This window comes from Quercus robur, chromosome 9 (assembly GCF_932294415.1).
Source record: "Quercus robur chromosome 9, dhQueRobu3.1, whole genome shotgun sequence".
Classification (NCBI taxonomy): Eukaryota; Viridiplantae; Streptophyta; class Magnoliopsida; order Fagales; family Fagaceae; genus Quercus; species Quercus robur.
The window spans coordinates 43,944,367-43,969,571 of record NC_065542.1 but is presented as its reverse complement, the minus strand read 5'-3'; the positions used below and the strand labels follow the sequence as shown (position 1 = coordinate 43,969,571).

At 34.9% G+C, this 25,205-nt stretch overlaps 2 protein-coding genes across 5 annotated transcripts; one reads left to right on the top strand and one right to left on the bottom strand.

The window, feature by feature from the left end:
• The first annotated feature begins 4,077 nt into the window (after positions 1-4,077).
• Positions 4,078-18,943, top strand: LOC126698573 (probable inactive histone-lysine N-methyltransferase SUVR2). Of its 4 annotated transcripts, XM_050395895.1 has the most exons (12): positions 4,081-4,248; positions 4,848-4,902; positions 6,482-6,716; positions 6,812-6,847; positions 6,950-7,511; positions 10,824-11,062; positions 11,267-12,097; positions 12,316-12,578; positions 14,011-14,077; positions 14,190-14,240; positions 14,858-14,954; positions 18,420-18,943. In XM_050395895.1, exons 3-12 carry the CDS (start codon positions 6,534-6,536, stop codon positions 18,446-18,448), a joined length of 2,358 nt encoding a protein of 785 aa, XP_050251852.1. In that variant the 5' UTR covers positions 4,081-4,248; positions 4,848-4,902; positions 6,482-6,533; the 3' UTR covers positions 18,449-18,943. The 4 variants fall into 4 exon arrangements, with proteins under 4 accessions (XP_050251853.1, XP_050251851.1, XP_050251850.1 ...); XM_050395894.1 differs by having other exon boundaries at positions 4,080-4,248; positions 6,517-6,716; positions 10,824-12,097; XM_050395893.1 differs by having other exon boundaries at positions 4,080-4,248; positions 10,824-12,097.
• Positions 18,944-20,880: 1,937 nt separating this feature from the next.
• LOC126698571 (uncharacterized) lies at positions 20,881-23,631 on the bottom strand. The gene is made up of 3 exons (XM_050395892.1): positions 22,685-23,631; positions 22,055-22,304; positions 20,881-21,167 (listed from the first exon to the last, which is right to left on the bottom strand). The coding sequence occupies exons 1-3, from the start codon at positions 23,467-23,469 to the stop codon at positions 20,979-20,981; spliced, it is 1,224 nt and encodes a 407-aa protein (XP_050251849.1). The 5' UTR covers positions 23,470-23,631; the 3' UTR covers positions 20,881-20,978.
• Between the last annotated feature and the right edge of the window lie 1,574 nt (positions 23,632-25,205).

The following is a 25,205-nucleotide window of genomic DNA, read 5'->3' as shown; positions in this document are numbered from 1 at the left end:
TTTCGTTGGAGTAGGAGCTTGAAGGGTTTAGGTACACTGGGTAGATTAGGCTTGGAGGGTCTTTTACTATTCATGTATCTCAACTACATTTTTTAGTGGATTATTTATCGCTTGGAGGGCGGTGGAGAGGTTTTACGCCAAGAGTTTCGGTTTCCTCTTTGATAACACATCGTTTGTGTTGTCCTTGTGTTTGCATCTCTCTTCCCTTAATCTTTGCCATTTGATTTATGCTATGGATGTGATTTTATTTGGTTTAGATTGTTTATCAATTCTGTATCAAGCTTATGTTCTTATTCCGCACATTAATTGTTTGATATTAAGCTTGAATTGATAATTTGTTTATTAGGGGTCTAAACGTTCATAGTGTTTTATACACTTATTGAACTTTCACAAAAAAATTTGTAACTAAACTTTGTCTCAATATAAATGGTTACTAAAAATTACCATAATTAATTCTTTAAAAATCATAATTATTAAATTTCATATTTAAACTAAAAATAAAAGAGAGAGAAACATTATTTTATTAAAGTGAAACTCGGCAGTTTTATCTTCGAGCTCACTAAAATTCAATCCCCCAGAATGGTGACAAAATTTTGGGGGTGGGGGGAGAGAAGGGGGCCGCTTCAATTTTGGCTTTATTATTTTTAACTCAATTTTGGTTTTTATTTTTCTTATAAGATATTTAAAAGAAAAAAAAAATTATCTCCTAGAAATATGAGAGAAAATGTATACAATTTACATTTTTTGTACACTCATTTTTATTTTCAACCAAACAAAAGAGCTTTTTTACACTTCACTTTTACACCCTTCTAATCAAACAAAATGAAGGAAAACTAAGATTATGTTTGGTAACAATTTTTATTTTTTATTTTCAAATTTTTTTTTTGAGAATATAATAAAAAAACAATTTTCTTGTATTTTTGAAATAAAAAATATGTTTGGTTAGTTGAAATTAAAAAGATAGTTTTTTGAAAAAAAAGTAGAAAATACTAAAATATGTTGTTACTAGGATTTGAACTCTAATGCTAATTCATTAAATCAAATGCGTGTTTTCATTGACTTTTGAAAATTAGAAACTGAAAACAGTCTTTTGCATGTTTTCGGTTTCTTTCACAAATTGAGTTTTAAGAACAATTTTTGTTTTTTGTCCATTTTGGGTTGTTAAACAAGATTTTTAGTCTCAAAAATAAAAAATTACTTTTGGAAGCATAAAAATAAGGGGAAAAAACAGTTATCAATCATACCCTAAATTTTTTTTTGTCCTATTCTCTTACTTTTCCATCTCTAACCAGATGGGTCTTTAATTAAATCTATGTCTAAAAAAAGTTATTATAAGTTTTAGGACCAATAGTCAAAAGTCTTATATTTCAATTGGTATATCTTAGTGTAGCAATATAAACATCCCTGTTCAAATCTTTTTACTATTAGAGCACGCACATCAATGAGTGTATAATAGAAAAATTTTGCTAAAAAACTACCCACATTAGTCCATCTACAACACTATGGGTCCGTTTGGATACAGCTGAAAACTGAAAACTGAAACTGAAAACTGAAAAACACTGTAGCGAAATAATTTTTAAATGTGTGAATAGTATCGTGGGACCCATTTTTAATGAAAAAGTTGCTGAAAAGTGAAATTTGTGGGTCCGTGAACAGTACACGATGTGCTGTGATTGGTCCAAAAAATTTGAAAAGTCAAAGTTTGCGGCTACTGTTCATTGAACAGTGCATGAACAGTAGCCGCAACACCCAAAACGCTCCAAAACGCGTGAAAAAAAAAAAAAAAAAAAAAAAAAACGTAAACGCAGACGCAGAAGTTTTCATCCCAATCCAAACGCAACCTATATATTTACAGTTTTGTTAGAGTAATTGTGTATACACGACTGCTATAACTTTGTATTTTAATTTCTTAATATTTTTCCTCTCACCTCTCCCATCAAAGTCTCTCTCTCTTCCCTGAATCTATTCCTTCTATATCTCCTCTTGATTAATAGCAACATGCTCAGCAAATTCATCAAATCCATCCTAAATCTAGATCCCAAACTCATTAAACACATATAAATCCATATGAATCATCAAATCCAGATTGCGAAGAAAAAGAAGCAGCAACGAAAAAGAAGCAGCAGAGTAATGATTATGACTAAGACAGAGGTGAGAGGCGAGAGAGGTTTAGGATGAGAGGAAAGAGAGACTAAATGAAAATAATAATAAAAAAGAATAAAATTATTATTTAAATAAAATTTAGTATATAATAGTTAATTTGATGTGATTGTTTTTGAAAAGTGATTGTATAAAATAAAAAAATAAATTTTTATGTTAAAATAGATAAATTTTTTTTACACAAATTAATACAAATGTTCTTACTTATTGAGTTATCAAAAATCTCAAAGGCCTATAATTTTAGAGAAAACAATAGTCTTAAGAAGGTTTTTTTCTTAATTATTGATATGATTTATTGCAATAGATTCAAAATAAAAATAGAAGTATGAAGTATAAACTATGAAAGTAATAATCATAAAAAACAAAAAAACAAAAAACACGAAAAGTAATAATTCCCCCTATTTAAGGAAATGTAACGGTTCTCAACAGGCCGAAGGGACTGTTCACTGTTGTCTCTGTGCCTTATAAAACTTTATTTACTCTTTGAAAGCCCATTCTATCACCAATTCCCACGCACTCACTCAAAGCCCGTTGCCTCTAATTCCGATGCACCACTCTCGCACAACGCGCGTACAATAACGCGCCTTCCTGCAACACGCACAATCCGAAAATTTTAAAACTTGAAAGGGTGCTGTTAACTGGTGCTGTTGTTAATGTGATAAAATTTAAAATAAATTATTCACTTTTTTTAGAAATGTGGAAAAATCTAAATATGTATTAAATGTGTATCATTTTAGATGGAGAAAATCAAATTATTTTGTGATAAAACACAGTTGAAAAATAAAATTTTGGCAATTTTTCTATGCGGGTAGGGATGGCAATGGGACGGGGTGGGGTCGAAGGATGGGGTCTTCGTCCCCGCCCTGCATGGTTTTATCTTGCCCCATTCCCGCCCTGCCCCGCATGACGGGGAATACTTTCTCACCCCATTCCCGCCCCTTGGGGCCCCACGAAGCCCCGCCCCATCCCGTAAAACTCTAATTTTTGTTAACTTGCCCTACAACTAGTACAATTTTTTTAATGAAACCTATTTCATTAATAAAAATATACTTGAAATTACAACTAAATTTATCCCATTAAATCAAATCAATTTTTAGAAAAAAATTGAATAATATATCCAAGTGTTTAACAAGACAATCATTAAAAATAAATAAATAAATAAAAATCTCATAGTATAACACATAACAAAATAAAAGCACAGAATCACATTGGATAAAATAAATTATGCTAATATTAATATGTTTGTTTAAATAGTAGGGTTTTAGGGTATGAAAAATTTATAATTATAACCTTTAGTAACGCGGGGCGGGATGGGGATTGGGAGGGGCAGGGCGGGGTGGGTCTAAAAAGCCTAAACCCATCCCCGCCCCGCCCCATGGTGCGGGGCTAAAATCTTGCCCCATCCCCGTCCCATCGCCTTTGCGGGACGGGGAAAACCCGCGCGGGGCGAAGCGGGGAGGAGCGGGTTAAGCGGGGTGGGGAAAAATTGCCATCTCTATGTGGGTGGCAATCACAAACACAGCTAAAAATAAAACTTTGACAATTTCCTATGCAGGTGGGAAATTGCCACCTTCATAGAAAATTGCCAAAATTTTATTTTTCAGTTCTGTTTTATCATATAATGATTTAAATTTCTCCATCTAAATTGACACATATTTAATACATATTTAGTTTTTTATACATCTCTAAAAAAAATGTGAATAATTTATTTTAAATTTTATCACTTTTAACGGGTGCTGTACAGTACCCGTTAACAGCTCCCCAAAGCTAGTTCATTTCCCATCTGAAAAAATCATTAACAGGCTCTTTCTCCAACATCTCCGATCAGTGCTCAACACGCGCTTCCTCGGCGCGTGACATATATTCTGATTCTCCCCTGGACGCAAATAGAAAATACTAAAATAATCTCAATGGGGGCTCCTCTCAGCTGAGAGTCCTTGAGTGTGACTCTGTAGTCTCTCTATTTCTCACTTTCGCTCGCTCTCTCAAAAATCAAAAAAGACCAAAAATTTCCTCTTTTCTGGTGCCCTAATGTCACTGCACAACAAAAACCCTTTCAGAAACTCTCACTCTCTCCCTAAAATGCTGGTAAACTTTTTTGCTTCCAAAATATTTCACATTCTTAAAGCTATTTTTTTTGTTTTCAATTTCTTTCACACAAGAAATTTAAGGTTTTCTATTTTTTTTTTTTTCAAAAAATGCTTCCAAATTTTTTAAAAGTGTTGTTTGTTTCCGTACAATTTGGTTCTTTCTAGGTTTTTCTTGCAGCTTTAGCTGTTTTCGATTTTTTGTTTGAAAATGTTTGTGTTTGTTTCCATACCATCGGTCTTGTTTGGTCCTTTTTCCAGGTTTTCTTGCTGACTGCATTTCTGTCTCTGTTTGGTTGCTGAGAAAATGTACCCAAAGAACACAAATTTGTTACACTTGTTGTTTCTAAAGCTTCATTGTGTGTGTGTGTGTGTGTCTCTCTCTCTCTCTCTGTGGGTTTTAGGGTAATTTATTTACTTTTTTTTTTTTGTGGTGAAAACGTTTGTGTTTATTTCCCTACGATCATGTCGTTTGGTTGCTGAGAAAATGATCCAAAAGAAAACAAAAATTGTTACTCTAGTTTTCGTTATTTTTCACAAGAATGTATTACACTTGTTGTTTTTAAGCTTAATATATCTTTTTCTCTTTGTGGGTTTTAGGGTAATTTTCAGGTGGTGATGGCTTGAGATCAAACTTGGAGAGGATTTGGGTTTGGTAAGAATATTCTTAATTTGATATAGTTCTTTTTGCATGTTACTTTTTTTGAGTGTGTTTGTGTGAATAATCTTCCAAAAGCGATGTTGGCTAATTTATTACCCCAAATTAAGTGCTTTTTGCACCTTTGTAATTGTGATTTTATGAATTACGTACCCACATTAAGCTAATTTTTTTAGTTAATTTCTTTTATGGTGAGGTTTAGAAGCTGTGATAAAGATCAACCATCATCATTATTATTTTTTTGGCTAAAATATTGTTTTCGTTCCTGAAGTTTGAATGAATTTTGTTTTTTGTCCTAAACTTTAAAAGGTCTGTTTCTCGTCCTTGAACTATTGAAAATGTTTTACTATCTGTCTTAAAACTTTAAAAAGTATATTTTTGTTGTTACTATTTTCGCCTCTAAATTATTGAAAAAGGCTCTTTATAAAGTTTAGGGATGGAAAAAGAAAACTTTATGCCAACTTTAGGGACACAAAAAATATTTTAGCCTTTTATTTATTTATAAGTTTTATAATTCAATTGTTTTAAAAGTTGGGGAGGGGGGAGTCGAGCCTTGGATCTTCCCATACAGGAGACCAAGTAAAGAAGTATTGTATGTTATGGATTGTGTTTCAAGTATTTATTTCTAATTCAAAATGTGAAATTACTAGTGTTTTCTTCTTTTCTTTAGTTAGCTATGCAACTGATTTCTAGTGAATTAAGAGGGAGTTTTTTAGTTGCTGTGGAGTATGAAAGTGATGAAAGGTTATGAATACAGAAAGACTTTGAAGTGATACGAAATTCATATTTATCAAGTTCGGAATAATCAAATCTCTCTGTTGCGTGGTGGTTTCCTTAAAAGCATTGGGAAATGACAAGTGCACCGTGCACATGCAGCATTTATTTGCTGAGAACAAATTGAGAAATACATATTGATGTTTGGTTTTTGTTACCTTGTAAAGCCATTGCAAAACAAACTAATAAATATAAATTGATATTTCTTTAAGTGAAACTGGCACGCTTTGGCCAAGGCAATGGTAAACAATTCTAGTTTATGTAAAGACAGACCCCAATCAACGATAAATTGATATTTGGTGTTTTCCAACTTGAAAAGATATTTTTCCTGAGTTGATATCTTGTGATTGATCCCATTTTAAGAATGTTATCTTGATGCTTTTTTGATAAGTAAGAATGTTATCTTTGACTGGAACATGTAGAATGAGAAAATAAGATGATTTTTAATAAATACCATTTTTGGGTCTTGACATGTCTCAAGGATGATGCATTTTAGGGTCAATATTAAATCTACTTCTCTAAAGGGGCAAAATATACCGTATTTTCTTTCAGTTGGTACACTTTCCCTTTTTTTGTGTGTGTTGTATTCTGTTTTCTCTATGGTTATTTCCTTGTTTCACTTTCAGTATCTTGACAAGTGTTTAAAACAGAGTTTCTGTTTTCTTCTCCACTATAGCAATTTAATTTTACTTTTACCAATAACCCAAAAAAAAAAAAAAAAAAAACTTTTGAAAAAATTTTTGGACTTGTTTTTAGGATGCTTTTTCCCCCTCCCCATACTCATATACTTTGGAAAATTTAGGTGTATTTGGCATTTGTCTATCTCTGGTATAATAGCTGGTGGATGATCGTCAATGGCTCCAAATCCAAAAGTTGCAGCGGCCTTTCGTGCTATGAAGGATATTGGAGTTAAAGAAGATAAAGTTAAACCAGTATTAAAAAAACTTCTAAAATTGTATGATAAAAACTGGCAACTTATTGAAGAAGAAAATTATAGAGTTCTTGCAGATGCTGTATTTGAAGAGGATGAAAATGAGGTACAATTCTCACTTAGAATTTAGTTGGGCCTATTTTAACCTTATTTTTCTTTCTCTCACACGTATGCTTATCTAACATTGATCCTATTAATCAGGCTGTGGAGAAGAGGAAGATATGTAACAATGCTGATGTATGTAACTCATTTTTATTCCTTGCAATGATGTTGTTTATTTTGGGTTGTCTACTCATTTTTTTGCTCATATCTGCTAACCTGCCTACTTCCCTTTAACAGGAGGATGATTTGGAGGAAGAAACTCAGGTGCATGATGAACCTGAACGTCCTCTAAAGAGGTTGCGCTTAAGAAGCCAAAGTCAGGTTTCACCTCCAGTGAATGCCAGCAACCATAGTGCGGGTACAAGTTCGTTAAAAAGGCCTAAAGTGGAGGAGGATGAACTACCCAAAACTTGTTTGCAGCAGCAGCCTCAACCAATCTCACCCCATAAACCAATCTCTCCCCGTCAACCAATCTCACCTCATCATCAACCAATCTCACCCCGTCAACCAATCTCACCTCATCATCAACCAATCTCACCCCAACGTGGTATTATTAACAAGGGCAAGCAACCTCTCATACCTCAAGTTGCTTCTCTAGGGAAAAGACCTATGTCTGAGAGAGCATCTCATGCTGTGCGCATTAAAGAGCCAACTGTCGAGCCAGGCATTGTTCTTTTGCCCAAGCAGAAGGCTCCTGATATTCATGCATTGATAACGCCAAAAGATGAGCCCTTTACTGATGATACATATAATAATGATGTGTCACACTATGAGGTTCCTATTGCAGTGATCCATCCAGGTGCATCTCCATTCCCCTGGATGAATATTTCTAGTTTTTTTTCTTGCCATTTTGTTAGAATGAGTATGACATCTCAGTGGCAATGTTTTTAACTGTGAGCATATATAATGACATTGTGTCTTATCTTATGCATCCCTATAGATAGTTGGAAACTGGAGCTGTAAATTTGATGACATTATAGATTGGTGTTATATACTTAATGGCTTAGTTGCATTACAGCAAGCCTACAATGAGTAGCCTCAAATTGAATGCTTTGATTCCACTGCAGCAATTTCCATAGATGTGTGGCTAATGTGATTAGACGCATCAACTCATTAATGCAGTAAATTTGTACGAGCTATATATGCAAACTTTCTAGCCATATCTTGAGTGTGCATTTATATAAGCTTATAAGCTTTCTTAAAGCCTCGATATTTTGCCTAGCTACAACTGCACTTTTACACTGTTTATTTTTTAAGCCAAATAAGCCAATGAACAATTTAGCTATGCCAAACGGACTTGCCAAAGTTATTGAAAAAGTGGGGAAAATGGGATAGTTCTCTCTCTCTCTCTCTCTCTATATATATATATATATATTTTCAAATTACCATAATTAAGACTTAACAGAGGCAGCTGCATATGTCATTTGTGTTTGTTTATTTTGATGCATATATGCATGCTCTTTTCTCTTTGTTTGGTTGTTGTTGTTGTTGTTCCTACCCCTTACGCTAACGTAGCTTATGTGTATTGAATCTTATGATACATTTTAGTGTTTGGACTATTTTAAACTTGAATGTATCCATTATTTGTATCATGTTTTCTTTCTAGTGTCTATATGTTCAATTGTTCTTTGAACATAAGGAGATTAGATATTACTATTACAATAAGCTATGGCTCAACTAGCACTTCTTTCACCTATAATAGTGGTATGGAGGGAGAGATTGTGGGTTCAAGACCCATAAAAAAACTGTTTAGCTCAAATGGCACCTCCTCCTCTTATAAGAGCAAGGTGGAGTGTGAGATAAGATCTATGGATACAAAGCCACTGGGTTTAATTACTATTTACTTAATACCTTGGTTGAGTTTCACTCATATCTCAACTTGAGGTTCTCAACAAGGTATTGATCTTCCCATAATGAGTTTCTACTTGATTTATATAAATAGTTTTTATGATTATATTTATCTTTTTGTGTATTTAATTGATAGTAGGCTCCGCTCTCATCATCCACAGTTTTGAACATATTGTTTAGTAGGTTTCACTTCCATCATCCACACTTCCTGAAAATTTTGTTTTACAAAATCAGAGGGCTTAGCCTGCCGATATTGATTTGTGACAACTCTGGGCGACTTCTTCCGAAGCTTGGCTTATAGTTTTTTTGGGTCTGTATATGTGTGAATTTGATTGACATAACATGAATTAGGCGTGAAGTTTGTTACAGAATAAAACACAACTTTACCTAAGAAGATAGTGACAGAAAACTTCACCCCCTCTGCCCCTTTCCCATGTTCTGCATGATTTCTTTTTCTCCTTTTGTTCTTGGGTCTTCATTAAACCCTTCATGAGTGGTCTATATTGGTGACATCTCATTTCTGGAAAAGATACTTAAGTTGATGGGACCTTACTTTAAGCTGTTCATAATTTCTTATTATCCTTTATGTTTTGTTGCAACCTTTGCTATTTTATTGTTACATTTCAAAAATTAAATTCAAGAAGCTTTATGTTATTTTTGATTCAATACTGCTACCTTATTTTTTCCATTATTATTGGTCACTCTTCTCCATTAAGATAGTTTTCTACCCTGTAGATTTGGGCTACACAAGCTTCTACAACTAGAATTAGAGAAGCCTGCCATTATCGGTTTGTGACAATACTGAGCCACTTCTACCAAAGTTTGGTATTTAGTGTTTTTTGGTCTGTATGTGTGAATTTGTTTGACATATCATGAATTAGGCATGAAGTTTGATACAGAATCAAACACATGATTTCAGCCTAAGAAGATAGTGATAGCAAAATCCACCCTTCCCCTTCCCATGTTTCTGCGTGATCTATTTTTCTCCTTTTGTTCCTAAGGCCTTCATTAAAAACCCCTTATGAGTGGTCTATATTGATGACATCTCATTACTGAAAAAGGAAATTAAGTTTATGGGATCTGACTTTAAGCTGTTCATCATTTCTTATTAAAATTTTATGTTTTGTGGCAACTTTTGCTATTTTATTGTTACATTTAAAATAAATAAATAAATTGATGGCAAGCTTTTTGTCATTTTTTATTCAGTGTACAAACTTATTTTTCTCAATTATTATTGGTAAACCTTCTCTATTTGGATAGTTTATTACCCTGTAGGTCTGGGCCACTTGAGCTTCTACAACTAAGTTAATCTGATTTGATTAATGGGCTTTACATATGGTGGTGACATAGTGATTTTTGGACAAACATGCATGCGTGCTTTCATTCTATGTATAAAAAGTGACAATATTGGTCTAGTTAGGTAATCAAAGTGATGCTGCAACCATAGCATGCATGGTTAGAGAATAAATATCCCATTTGGAAGCTTATCATTAAGTGAAACCTAAAAATAAGTGCCTATGTAGCTAAATGGGTTATGAGTATTTTATTTTACGTTTTTTTGGTTATTCTAGAGTCAAGGATATTTTAGTACTTTTGAAATTATTAGCTATGGGCCATGGTTGTGGGCCTTGGATTTTAATGATTAATATAGTTTTTGGGTCTTTATGTGTGGGCTTTACTGGTCAAAGTAGAAGTCTTGATTGCTATTAGGAGAAGTTAAGATTTAGGGGGCTATATGAGTGTCTTATTTTATTCGAATAAGAAGTTGATCTATAAAGTATGGTTTTTTGAGTATTAAGACAAGTAGGACTTATTTTATTTTTTCTCCCTTTTTCTTCTCTTCTTGATGTACTGTTCATGTGCACTATTCACATGTACTGTTCATGTTCTCTATACACACATATACTGTTTACAGACAATGTAGGAATTCAATTTTTCAGTTTCTTCTTACTTTTGTTTAACCCTAAATTACATATATGTTTTTTCCCTATGAAATCCTTCTTTTAAGTAATTAACCCTAGATCCATAAATCCTCTGTAACCTTAACCCACCACAAGCACACTAGACAAAGTCTTTTTAGATTTATCATGCTTTGGTTTGCTTCTAATGGTTGGATCAATAATAATCTGGGTAATATGAACCGTGAATGAGACATGTAAATGACAGCTAAGCATTGAAATAAAAGGCTTGGTGCTGTTGGATGAATTCTGTTGGATATTAATAGTGCAATTCATACTCTGCTAACAGGTTGTTTTTCATACAGATCCCTTGAGCAAGTTAGGTGCTTCAGTTGGGAATGATACAGTTGAAAAACAAGGTGGTCCAGAAATTCCAGCATCCCAATGCTTAAATGAAGGAAATTCTAGCGTCCCAGGTAAGTTGGGTTCTTCAGTTGATGGTATTCTAGCTTCATCCAGTGAGAGGGAAACCAACTGCAAGCTTTCAACCGTCCCGGAGGAATCGCCTGCTAGTTTGGAGATTGGCTCCTCGCCCACAGGAGAGGTAAAAATTTCTCTGAGCTGCAACTCCACTCTTGGAAGGCCAGATTTCCATTTGCCTAGTCGAGATGAGGTTATAAAACTGATGGAGGATAAATGTTTGCGGACATATAAAATCATTGACCCAAATTTTTCTGTCGTGAATCTGTTGAACGATATGTGTGCGTGCTTCTTGCAATTGGCAACTGATTCCACTGATGAATCGCAGGAAGGATCACTAAATATAATTCCGACTCTGGATGTATTGAAGAAATCTTCTGTGCGGGATTCTTTGGGGATTGGAGGCAATGAACAAAGTTTGTGCACTCCATCCTGTACTCCAAATGGATCAGCCAATGTTCAATGCTCTGCTGCAGTGTCTCCCCCAAGAGTTCCATCATCTTTGAATGGACCTGGTAGCGACATACAAGCCAGTAAGAAGATGAATGTGAATGGTGGTGCTGAAAGTGAAAGTGAAAAGGAATCTGAAAACAATCAATTAACAAATTCGTGTAGTTTGGTGGTTGTCCCACAATTTCAAATAACTCCTAGTGATGTCAGGTCTATATATGATGCTAATGACCTAACAAAAGGAGAAGAAAGGGTCAAAATTTCATGGGTCAATGAAATCAACAATGACTGTCTACCAGCCTTTATGTATATACCTCAAAACCTTGTTTTTGAGAATGCTCATGTCAACTTCACACTCTCTCATATCAGAGATGAGGATTGTTGTATGGCTTGTTTGGGTGATTGCCTTTCCTTATCCACACCTTGTCCCTGTGCAAATGAAACTGGAGGCCAGTTTGCATACACAAAAGAAGGCCTTCTTAGGGAAGAATTCTTGGAAGAGTGCATCTCCATGACTCGTGACCCGCAAAGACAACAGCACTTGTATTGTAGAGAATGCCCAATTCGAAGACTGAGGAATGATGACTGTTTAGAACCATGTAAAGGTCACTTAAGGAGGAAATTTATCAATGAATGCTGGAGCAAATGCGGCTGCAGTAGAAACTGTGGAAATCGAGTGGTTCAGCGTGGCATTACATGCAAGTTGCAGGTGGGGAATTGTGGCTTAGTTTTTTCCACTAGAATTTGAAGTTACACTGTTATTTTTCTATGCTAATGTAATAATCATTTGTATTTGTATGATCTTGTGTAGATATTTGTATCTCATTATTCTTAATCTTTGCTCTTGGAATGCCCTATAATTGCTCATGGAATACCACCTAATTCTTTAATATGCAGCTTCCATGATTATTTCTTTCTGTATTTCAGGTGTTTTGCACTTCTGAAGGTAAAGGGTGGGGTCTCCGAACGCTAGAGGACCTTCCAAAAGGTGCATTTGTGTGTGAGTATGTCGGAGAAATACTAACCAACACTGAGTTGTTTGAGAGGAACACAGAGAGTAAGAAAAGTGGGAAACATACCTACTCGGTGCTATTAGATGCAGACTGGGGTTCAGGGGTTCTAAAGAATGAAGAAGCTCTCTGTTTGGATGCAACATATTTTGGCAATGTTGCTAGATTCATTAACCATAGGTATATGCTTAAACCTCAACCACACTGTGGCCTCTCTCTATCTATTTGTATATTTCTGTTTGTTTTTTTGTTAATACTAAACTTTACATACTTCATTTAATTAGTTCAGTGAAGGTGCTGCTATGAATGCACCCATGAATTAGGTACCTGGCTTGTCTGTGCTTGTTTTGAAATATTAAATGAGAATCCTTATTTATTATTTTTGTGGTACTTTATTATTCACAATCAGAAAAGATGCAGTAGACAAGCTCCCTTCTCCCATCAGAAGAGCATGAATATTGAATTTTTTTTTTTTTTTTGAATGAATAAGAATTCCTCAAATACTTAATTCCTTGCACCAAGATATTGTCAGAACTTTCTGTAGATAAAATGCAATGTGTGTGTGTGTGTATATATATATATATATATATTTATAGGGGTCAGCACCCAATGATAATTTATATTAATATAACAGATATTATGGTATGGCATAATAAAAGCAGGCTGTGCTGATGCACTGGTAACACAGAAGAGGACCTGGCTGTCCCCTGGAAAAGTGAGTGGACCTGAGAGTTTTTGAGGGTGTCTCCTGAGTTCTAGGATTCTTACACTAAGAAGACTATTTGACCATGACATAGAGCTGACAGTTGAAGATTTCCATCTGAAAATGGCTCTATTTGAACTGTCACAGGAAGCATAGTAGCTGAAGGGACTAATTAAAATGCTCCTACCTTCCTCCCTTGGCAGCATAGTGAAATCTTGTGCAGAAGACACATTAATGATCAATGGATAGCAGAATTTTTTTTTTTTGATTGAATGATGTACGACCCGATATAAGACAGCATATGAGAAGACTGCATGCTATCCTGTCCACTTTTTGTGTGTGTGTGTGTGTGAGTCAACTGTCTTGTCTACTTTATTAAAATAAATTAATATTTATCCTTTCTAGAGCTGTTAACTTGTTGGCAAGGGTGGTTACTAATTCAGCATATAGAAATTTGGAGGGTGGTTCCCCACTTTTTAATGAGGTGTCTTTGGACAGAAAGGAATGCTCGCTGCTTTGAGGGGGATGTGAGAGGACTATTCTGGATCTGAAACTGTTTTCCAAATCTTTGTATGAGTGGATGCTAGCTATAGGCGAATCTTCCTTTTCTGCTCTTAAATTTTCTTGATCATTGTACTTAAGAACTTTATTTTAATGTACAAATAGTATACTCCGTGTACTTGGCTATGAGTTTTTATTTAATAAACATTGTTACTTATCAAAAATAAATAAATACTGTTACTTATCAGAAAATATTCTTATTTATCCAAAAAAAAGAATTCATGCTATCTTTTTGAAATTGATGGTGGCAAATTGTGGCTTGTTCCTTTACTAGCTAGACAAATGTTTTACCAGGTTATAAAAATTCATTTTCAGAATATCTGATCATTTTGTTCTCCATTTCACTAGGTGTTGGGATGCAAACTTGATTGAGATCCCTGTTAAAGTGGAGACCCCAGATCTTACCTACTACCATGTATGGAATCTCTGAAACTTTTATTTGCATCTAATGCGATGCCCTTGCTTGGTGATAGGAGACTCAATTTTGTATTGTAGCAAGTCTAATGGAGTATTTTTTTCTTGTGTAGCTTGCTTTCTTCACAACAAGAATGGTTGCTGCGTTGGAAGAGCTCACTTGGGTGAGTAGGTTTTTGATCAATACAATATTGCTCATGGTCTACATGATATGCTTTTACTTATTAAAAAATATAACACGACTTGGTTTAGATTTTTTAGCACATGTTCTTTTATATTGCCACTAAATGAAGGACATTGGCATAGTATTTCAGTTTTAAGAGCTCATGGTTGAAACAAAATTATGTTTCATGCATGTACGAGATGTGTCATAGCACTTACATTGCCACCAAATGGACATTGACATAGTATATTGGTTTTAAGAGCTTACGATTGAAACAAAATTATGTTTTATGTATGGTATGAGATGTGTATTTTCATGTTCCTCTTACTGTTTGGGTTTAGGTTAGAAAAGCAACCCAACAATGTCTACAAGCCTTTGACTTTTTATGTTTTGGTGCATGTGCTTGCATACATTAGTTTGACATTTAGTCATGCAACATGGTCCTGGTTTTCTCTTTGGATATGTAGATTCAGTGGTATTGTTCTATCTGGTGATTTGAACTAATTTCATACTAGTATAAATAATAAACCAACCTTGAGCTTATCTTATGTATGCAATAAATCCATGGGTAATCTTTATTTGCCCTCTGTTGAGTTGCTATACATGATGTGTCTGCAGGATTATAGCATTTACCTTGACGACGATGGTCAACCTGTCAAGGCATTCCAATGCCTATGTGGTAGCAAGCACTGCATTAACATGAAGCGTTCAATTAGTAAGCATATTTCATCAATTTTCTGATACAAGCTGTTTGTTTATCCTTCTTTTTGGAAACACCTACTTAATGACAGTTTTTTTTTTCTTCTTAATGATTTCACACACTTGTAGTAGCTTTAGTTCATTGCTTGTGATTCTAAGATACTTTGTATGTTTCTGCAATGTTATTATATGCAATGTTGCCTTTTATTTTTCTTAAGCGTTTGCTAGGATTTACAATGAAGTATTGGATGTAAGTCTCAGAAATAACCTAGCCAAAAAAATATAGTTTCGGTGATTCACTAAATAGCATGTGTTGATTAGGATCTTGGTTGAGAATCACTGATTAAAAAATAAAAAAGGATCTTGGTTGAGAGTCAGCACTTCTCAACATATATATGCCTTTGTTTTGAAATTATTATTGGATAGGAAACTTTAATGTGGAAGCTGTGGTTTTAATCAGAGAGAGAATGGTGAACCTAGTATTTTCTTGTGAAATGCATGTGCATATTCTGAATATAAATTCTACCATATTGAGTTCTACCATAGATACTGTTGGCACATTATGGTTTTGGCCCTTATAGAGTATTCTTATAAGTAGCTTACTCTGGAAAATGTGCTTGGTGGTCTTTTGGCTTCAATGTTCAGTGTTGTTTTTTTCACCTATCACCAAAAAAAAATCAGTGTTGTTTTAAATTTCCCTTTACTATGCCCGTGCGATGCATGGGTTCATAAAACAACCCTGAATGTGACATCATTAGTAGTCCACCGGCGACCACACGATACTGTTTGATTGAGCTTGGAGATTGTGGGCAACAGTTCTTTGATCTCATGGGAGTTGTTTTTGGCATGCTCAAAGTGATTTGGAACTTTGAAGGGTCATTTGGTATCAAAGCCCATACATCTAGGCTTGTGTGTAGTTGAGTTGTATTCCTAGTCTGCGTGTCCAAACAGCCAAAGCCACATCCAAGCAGGTCCTGGTTGGCCCAAATTAGCATAAGACAGCCCAGGTCCTTGATTCAATTATTTGCTGAAACTTTATTTTAGTGAACCATAGTAATATTAGAGACAACCCACATTTGATGGTCTTTTAGACCCATATATTTTCTCTAATTGGTTACATGCGATGGACTAATTCTTTGAACAAATAGGTTTATCAGATAATAAGAAGGTTGGGTTTGTCACAATGAAGCTCATAGGTACAGCTAAAAATACAGGTACGGAATTAAGAACCTTCTACGACTGGACAAGTCTACCAAAAAAGTTTGGTAAAAAATGAAAGGGAAACTTAAAAGAGATATATCTATCCCAATACTATCAAGAGAAATATCTACCGTAATCTCATTCGGATGAATTTCTAGACTGAATAAACAATCTATGGCAAGGGAGAACAAACAGTTAGTAGCACAATTTGAAGAAGACTATTGCTTGTGTAGATTCTAGTTCCAATTCTTAGTCTGCCATGAAGCAAACCATATAAAATATAGCAAAAAGCCTTTCAAAACTTGTCTGCATGGTTTGAACAAATTAGTACCCAACTTGCGTCATTGGAATTGCTGAGAATGACCTAGAGAAATGAAGGCGAAGCTTCCCACATGAGAGACAATAATGTTGAGCCACCAAAAGATAGTGATAGGAGGTGCACATGTGAAAAATGAGTTTGATCGACCCTCCTTGGTGCATAATGTGGAAAAACTTGATACAATCATGTTTTTGTGAATCAAGATAAGATCCGCACTAATTGATTTTATTATTTTGGATGAATTTAATGATATGGTGGAACAGAAAACTTCTTTGTTCTTAATGCTGCCAAAAGTGTTTCAAGAGTTGTTATCCTTCAGCACTTCAACACTCGAGAGCAAATTTTGAGAAAACTAGAAGAGAATGATGCTGGAAGCACAAAGACAGTTTTACTTCAATACATTTTTATATAACTTTAGATGTCAATTGTATTTTTATTGGTCTAGTGGATTTTAGAAAGGTCTTGTTAGTTAATAAAGTTATTAGTATTTGTTATATTCCCAAGAGTCAAGGGTATTTTCGTAATTCAATAACTGAGCTTTCCTAAGTCAATTAGAATTAGGGCTTAGTTCTAATAATCTATATAAGCACCCTATTGTACTCCAATGGGAGATAGTTAAACAATTTGCTTGAGTGATAAAATTTATTGTAGTTCTTCTTTGATAGCTTGGTACTGATTACTAGGTTTTGTTTTCTCTTGTTTGGTGTCGATCCAAAGCAATACTAAAGGCTTTTTGGAAGGAGAGAGACTTCAGAATTGGAAGTTATCACTTATATATTACACCCTTATATATTTTGTAAAGGAGAGACTACCAAATAGACATCAGAAACTAGGTTATTTATAACTGTTTCACATGTCATTGTTGATAATGGGAGCATCGTAGCTGGGAGATTGATTCCAAAGTTGCCTTTGGTTGGCAGTTACCAGTAAGACATTGACTAGACTTCAGATTTTGGAAGTTAGGACTTATATATTACATGCTTATATATTCTAAGGGGAGACTGTCAAATAGACGTCAGATAAAACTAAGTTAGTTATAAGTGTTCCACATGTCATTGTTGATAGTGGGAGCAACATAGCAGGGAGATTAATTCCAAAGTTGCCTTTGGTTGGTAGTCATTGACCAAGAAAAAATGAATGTTGCAGAATAGATTTGAGACAAGCACTTATTACTCAAAATTTTCTTTTCCTCTGCCCTTTAGCCAGATTTTAAATGGATTTTAGTTTTGTTAATCTGCCAAGCTCTATGCAGGCTAGTGTATGGATTGGTGTATATTGTCTCTACTGTCGAAGATTTCATTCTCCAAAAATTCTCCCTTTTGCAGTATGCTCTTATTACAGGGGGAGAACCAGGAGTGCCATAGGGGATCATAGCTCATGATTTAAATTTGGTATCCTTAGTGCTCTCCCAAAAATTAGGCAACCCTTTTTCATACTAAACGTTAACGCATGGACCTGCTTATCATGTTATAATGCAAGTTATTAATTAGCAGGTAATTTTTTAATTAGGAAATTGCACGCACGCCCAATCTGTTTTTGAGTCCATGACATCTCTCCATTTTGTTATTATGGAAGGAGGAAGTGGCATTTAGTTAGTGCTCATTGAATTGCAAAATTGAAATAAATGTCGTTACTATTTTATAAAAAACTTCTTATATTGAGAGTATATAATGTGCTTTCAAGGATGGGCACCAAATAGGGTTTTGGGCATTCTTGACAATGTGGATGATTAGTGGGGATCCATATGATCATTATTTGTGTATTTTTTAAGAATGTGATATTATTTAATAATAAAAAATAGAGTATGAAACACTATAGAGTTATAATAAGTGCAATAAGGAAAGCTATCAAAATTTCTTAAATGGTTTTGTCAAATATGGCCAATATTTGCTTTGATTCATGATTATCCTTGTAACCGTTGCTACTGCTGTTGCTAATGATCATGTTCACATCTTCACACAGGAACTAGATCTGCATCAATTGCAAGATAAACAGTGGGGATGCTCTATCTGCTATCTTTTTTTGTTGTAATTGCCTTCTGCTCTGTAGAAGAAAAAATGATGTAGCAGATTTTAGTGAACTGAATTGCTCCCCTCCGACCATGCTGTCTAGTGGCTGAGTATCAGGGTGCTGGTTACCTCGTTTTGTTGAACACGGGGGTTAAATGTAAAGCCTTACATTTAACCCAACTGTTTTGTAGATAGAGGTGGTCCAGGGTTGTCAGCCATCCAGGCAATCTTGCTGCTAGTGCTAACTCTCAGGCTATTGCACTGCTGAAACGATATGGCTTTATAATTTTTGTCTGGTTGCTGCTTTGGATGGGTTAGAAATGTTTAGGATTTGTTCCATGATCCTTGTATAACGTGATGCAAAATATGGAAAGAGGGGGGAAGATGTTGCATTGTTGCCTGCGTTCGTTTCAATATGCCCTGGCCTTTGACATGATGTTTGATTTATGCCAATCTCTAGAGCTGATTTCTGTGGCTGATATTTTATTTATGATTTTCCTTTATCCTTATTACAAAATGGGCATCTACTAAATTTACCACTTATAAACAAATGTCTATATTACAAAAAGACTTATCTAAATTTTTTACTGTAAATTTTCCTGGAAATAGCTATCTTAACTGGCTGTTCCGAAGAACCAAAGTGTTCTCTAACTTCAATGGCTGTTCCGAAGAACCAAAAGTGTTCTCTAACTTCAATGAGGTGGTGCAACACGTGATAGATGAGGAGCGTAATTTGGATCTCTTTGCATCGGTGTGCTCGACTGTTTGGTATAGAAGGGACGAAATTAGGCTCAAGCATTCAGTTTATCCGATTTCTCAAATGCTACTACAAGCTTCTCAAGCTCTCCAAGACTTCCTTCATGCTCTCCCTCGTGCTCAGCAATCAGTAACTTCTCCTAGGGTCAGATGGATCCCTTCACCAGCTTCCTCCTTAAAAGTAAATTTTGATGGTGCTCTGTTCAAGGACATTAATGCAGCAGGTGTTGGGGTGATCGTTCGTGATCATCGGGGGCTGGTTCTAGCCTCATGGGCAGAAAATGTTTGCCTCACCCTGACCTCAGATGATGTTGAAGCAATGGCTGCTGCCAAAGCTATAACTTTTGCCTTTGAGTTAGGACTGTCATCAGTTGTTGAGGGAGATTCCGAAATTATCATTAAAGCTTTGAGGAGTGAAGATGAGTTGTTTGCTACCCTTGGACACTTAATTTCTACTGCAAATTGTCTATGGATGCCTTTTGTTCTATCTCTTTCTCATACTCGTAGATTATGCAATTTTTAGCTCATAGCTTAGCAAAACATTTGAGACATGTTATTGATTTTTCAGTGTGGATGAAGGATGTTCCTTCACATATCGATGATGTACTTTTAATTGATTTTGTCTGATTTCTTTCTAATAAAAGTTTGTGGTTTTTCTTAAAAAGCTTAAAACAAAGCTACGAAGTATATAAACCTTTTGATACAAAAATAAGTCCTAAATTAATTGATTGGAAGGGTTTCAAAACGATGGCTCCTAAATGATCTAACATAAGGTCAAAGTAGAGATCCAAGCCATAAACCCTTCAAGCTTTAGAAGAAAAATCTGTAATTTATGGATAATAGGATTCACAAATGGATAAACAATTTTCCTCATCAATAAAACGAATGGAAAAAATTTGCAAGATTGAGTTTTTTAATCTCAAGAAATATCATTAAACAAGAAGATGAAGCTGATTGTAGTTCTACAAAAGAACCTATAGGCTATTGCTATGAAAATGTACAAATTCCTATAATCATGGATTCTTGGGAAACCACACAAAAGGAACCATTACTCACTTAGAATCACAAAGATTGGCAACATGCATAAAAAATGTTTTTTTTTTTAATTATAACTCAACTAGTAAAGCCTCTAATGATTGTATAAGAGATCTGAGATTCAATCTCTGCCTACATCAAAAACTGATTGATGTCTTAATCAGATGATAAAGAGCTATTATAAGGAGCGGACACTATTGATTGAAATTCTCTCAAAAACAAAAATTTTTGAGTAATTTTAGGAATACTATAAATTTTGTTATTATAAGCCTTAAAAATTGATGCTTTATTAATCATATAAAAGTAGTCTTCATTTATTATGTTGTTGAAGTCCACCTATCATATTTATTGTCAATTTGTAGTAGATTCAACATTTTCCTCTATTATGTTAGTAATTTAGTATTCAGCACTATCCCCATTAATTGTGACCAATCAGACAATCTAGCAGAGAAGTAGCACTGCCGCGAAGGAGAAACTTTAGACAATGCTACTATATGCAAAAGAGGACATGCTTTATTAAAAATTTATGGTTTTGTGTTTTTTGATATGTACAAAAATGGGGGTTTGAAAAATGAAGGCTACATGGCTGTTGTAGTATGATTTGATGATGGAAAGAATGAAGGTGATACAAGAAATTACGTATAACTGAATACCAACAACATTATAATGAACTCTGTCCGAACTTGGAACTAGCTCCTATGAAACTTGAACCTATGTATATTTACTGAACCTGTGCATATTTACTCTCTGTCGACGACAATGATTCTCTGTTATGAGGCCTGGAGAGGGCCTCATGCTCACAACCTGAAGGCATGACAGGTTGAATGCTGCCTGGATTCAGAGGAAAAAGTGTTTTGTAGTAACCATCCATAATTGCTGTAAAGTTGCAAGTTGCTGCAACCTTAGGAATCTGACAGGAAATAGACATGCACCACTTAGCATACGGCAGAATTAAGTCATTAACTTCTAAGAGGTAACATACTTTTAATAAATTTTTGGTAGCTTGTATAAACAATGAACTCTTTGTTTTAAAAAAAAAATAAACGCTCCCACATGAGTATGCAAAAACTAGTGTATGCAAATATGGTAGATGTGCCAGGCTTATTGAGCAATCAAAGCAATACAAAGTTACAAACCAGATCAGATCATACATAACAATTGATATATGTTAGCAGATATATATGTAAAAAGAATGCTGTTTACAAGCAAATGACAACTTATGTCTGCAACAAAAGGGATAAATAATGCATGATTTGGTAAAGCACGAATGCTGCTAGTGTGTAAATTTCTACTTGCTTTGTCCATCATTGATACTGAAAGTAGATTGCCATTTTTAGATGGTATGTTAAAGAAATTGTTTACTATATTCTATAACTATATTGACACGAAATGTTGCACAACTATACAACTATTGAGGTGGCATGTTATGGTTGGTGCATAATAAAAATGATGTCAATGATCACATGCAAAAGTGATACTAATTTGTACTAATCACAACTTGCTGCTTTAAGAAATTGTGTTCCTAACATTTATTCTTTCACCATATCACCTCTCCACCTCATAATTTCCAGTAGTTGTTATTCCAGTTTCCAAAGCACTAAGAATCCTCATTTGTCACCAACTTCTAAGCGCGCACACACATAAAAGTTTTTAAAGAAATATTCACATTTTTTTAACCCATCACAGTACCCAATTAGTCCAAGGATTTCATACCATCGAACCACAACAGAGTACAATAGCTCTCATTAGCAATATCAACTAACAAGCAAGCAGGCCCTGAGAAAGAGTGAAGAGTACCTGGTAAAGGTCACGCATATAGGCATGAAGATTGGAATACTCTAGTAGCTTCTTCTTGGTGCACTTGAACAGAACGTTATACACAAGATCGAACCGAATCAAAGTGGTAAACAGGCATATATCTGCAAGGGTGAGTGTACCTCCACATAAGTAGCGAGACCTACCCAAGTGATCATCTAACATATCCAGTGTACTGAACAGTTCACTCACTGCTGTATCATATGCCCCTTGACTTTGAGCAAATCCACATCTGCCAAATGCAATACCAATGTCGTGGCATTCATATACAACAACGCTTATACATCTCATAACAGTCATTTTATTCCTACCACTTTTTTGATCAATAAGGATAGGAATTCAATATATGGGGTTGTTCCATGATGATTACAAAAACAAAAAGAACTAGTTGAGCCCACTGGACATATTCCTAGTACTCATTATGTGTCAGTGGCATGCAAGAAGTTCAAAGAATTATCAGAACACAATATTTTTACACAATTCACAATTATTGAAGTGGTTGTCTGTGAGCAGTGGAAAAAAAAAAGTGACGGTCCATATAAAAGGCAATATTTTTTTACAAAAAAAGCCAACATGACCCAAATAATCTAAGAGGAATAAATAAAAAATTACCTATAAACTCCATTGTTAACATTGGGATAAATTACACGATTCCACTCCTCGATCCTTCCCTTCAATTCCAATGGTGAGAGGTCCAAACCCGGATTACTTGCCAACCCATTTAATCCAGAATTGAAAAATTCAATAATATCATAACTCTCATTGCACACAACTTCTTTATTCTGCACATCCCAAAGCATTGGCACTGTGGTCCTTCCATTGTACCCACCTCTCCTAAGCCCATAAACCTCTCTCAAATTTTTGCACCCATTTGCACTATCCTTACCCGGGATAAGGGTATCCTTGTCCAGGCCAGGGATTGAACTAGACTTAAATTCCCAGGAGCCGTCTTGGCCTGGAGAGGCTATTGAGACAGGAACGGTTTCTTCGAGGCCTTTAAGGTTTCGGACTATGAGGGTCCTGTGGGCCCATGGGCAAGGTAGGCCCACGTAGAGGTGAAGGTTTTGGCGGGAAAACTGGGTAGTTGCCACGTGGCGAAATTTGGAGGTGGGTCTAGAGTAACTGCCGGAGGGATCGGAGGGGGCGAGCTGAGACATCATGAGCTGCCACGTGGAGTGCCATGCTGTACGGACGGTGGAGATTAAGAGGCCAGGAGGGAGAGATGGGCCCCAGAGGAGTTTTGGGAGGGAGGTGAGAAGGGAAGAAGGGTTTGGGGGTTTTGGGGTTTGGTTGTTGTTGTTGTTGTTGAGGGACATTCTAGGGCTGACGTGGCGTGGGGTTGTGTGTGTTGGTGGAATAATGGGGAGGTGGGAGATGAGGAGCAAAGAGTTGGGCATGTTTTGAAAATTGATGGATTGATATGATATGGGACTTGTTGGGGGTTCTTCACTTTTGCTGCTTTGTCACCTTAGTTGCAGTGGACTAGTGGAGTGACTAGTGTTTGTTTAGTTGATGACTTGCTGCAACATTTTGGAAAAGAAAACAGTGGCAGTGAGTGAGAATTTTTGGTTATTCTCATTTCTAGACAGCACCTTATATATTTATTTTCTTAATGTAAAATAAAATTTCTTAGAGGTGACAATTTTTACAATGGTTGAATCAAAATTATGAATTGTTAAGATTAAATCAAAATGAAATACTTTCCTTACTTTATCCTACCCCATTAGCTTAGGAGTCCTTAGAAAGGGATAGATAGTCTCGTGGCTTAATTTCGCAAACACTTCTACAATACACACAGGAGTGTAGGCGTGATCAATCACATTTAGAAAACTGATGGTTGGTGGTGATTCTTAAAAATTAAATAAGTAAAAAGACTCACTCACACGCATATTACCCTAGTGTCACAAATGCACACATGTCACCAAGTTAAAACTCGTAAAGGAATTAGGGGCAAGTGGGTCTTGCGTCGAAGAGATCAAAATCCGATGTCCATAGCATTTTTGTAATATTTTACATTTTTATCATTTTCCTTCTCTCTCGTGTGCTCGCGTGCATTAGGTTGCAATGCTTGGGCAAGTAAGTTGCAATGACCAAACCACTGCAACATTGTGAAGCGCTGCAATAACATAGGCTTGACTTGTTGGAGCATTGCAACTTGTGCATCAATCTTGAGAACCATCGTGCCTCATGCCACCTCTCTCTCTCTCTCTCTCTCTCTCTCTCTCTCAGAAAAACCTCTCAATTGGATATGGGTTTTTCGTCGTTGATGTTTGATTTGGAGTATTAGGTTGTTCTGGTTAATTTAGTGTTTTTTTTTTTTTTTAAAATAAGCAGTTGTGGGTTAGGGATATGTAAAAAACAAACATTAAAAAAATATTATTAAACAAGTTTTAAAGGCTGGAAAATACTAAGAAAATGTTTTTGATAGCAATTTCTCAAGACACTTAAAAAACAAAATGCAAAACTGAAAGCATATACCAAATAGACTCTTTAACTCTCTATTGCTAAAGGATTTGTACCAACAGGAGGGAATGAAATTAAAAGAATAATTTTAAAATATTTATTCAATTTTCTTGTTTTTGAGTTTTAATTGAGGGAATTGAAAACTCATTCCCTTATTTAGGAGTTTAAGTGAGAGAGAATTAAATGGGTAAAGAGAATACTCATTTCTCTCATTTTCTTTTAAAAGCTCAAATTTCCATTCTCTTCAAAATTGGGAGGAATAGAAGGGAATAAATTAAGTTTAATAAATTTTTCATTAAAACTCCTAAAAGACTCCCATACATTCAGCATTTTAGCTTTTAATTTTAAAATAGGAATATAACTATAATATTAATATTGTTATTAAATAATATCATTCCATTCATCTATATATATATATATATATATAAAATAATATGTGAAGCTGAGAGAAACTCAAATTAGAATTCCAAATTAGAGTTCCAATTTTGCGCCATGTGTTATAAATTATTTAATATTAAAGAGTTTTATTTCTTAATTTTATAATCAAATATGGGATCACATCATAAATATTCATCTAAATGAGTTATTAAGTATAAAAACTAAAGAGTCTATAATAAATGAATCGTAAAAAAAAAAAAAAATGTGCTTTACAATTTAAAAAAAAAAAAAA

What these genes read in the sequence shown, in the direction of transcription:
- LOC126698571 (XM_050395892.1), bottom strand. Translation starts at nt 23,469, where the DNA reads ATGCCCAACTCTTTGCTCCTCATCTCCCACCTCCCCATTATTCCACCA. An exon ending in GTTAACAATGGAGTTTATAG is followed by an intron (nt 22,305 to 22,684) that starts GTAATTTTTTAT and finishes TGCATTTGGCAG; the next exon opens with ATGTGGATTTGCTCAAAGTC. An exon ending in ATATGCGTGACCTTTACCAG is followed by an intron (nt 21,168 to 22,054) that starts GTACTCTTCACT and finishes ATTTCCTGTCAG; the next exon opens with ATTCCTAAGGTTGCAGCAAC.
- LOC126698573 (XM_050395894.1), top strand. Translation starts at nt 6,534, where the DNA reads ATGGCTCCAAATCCAAAAGTTGCAGCGGCCTTTCGTGCTATGAAGGAT. An exon ending in TATTGCAGTGATCCATCCAG is followed by an intron (nt 7,512 to 10,823) that starts GTGCATCTCCAT and finishes TTTTTCATACAG; the next exon opens with ATCCCTTGAGCAAGTTAGGT. An exon ending in CGTTGGAAGAGCTCACTTGG is followed by an intron (nt 14,241 to 14,857) that starts GTGAGTAGGTTT and finishes ATGTGTCTGCAG; the next exon opens with GATTATAGCATTTACCTTGA.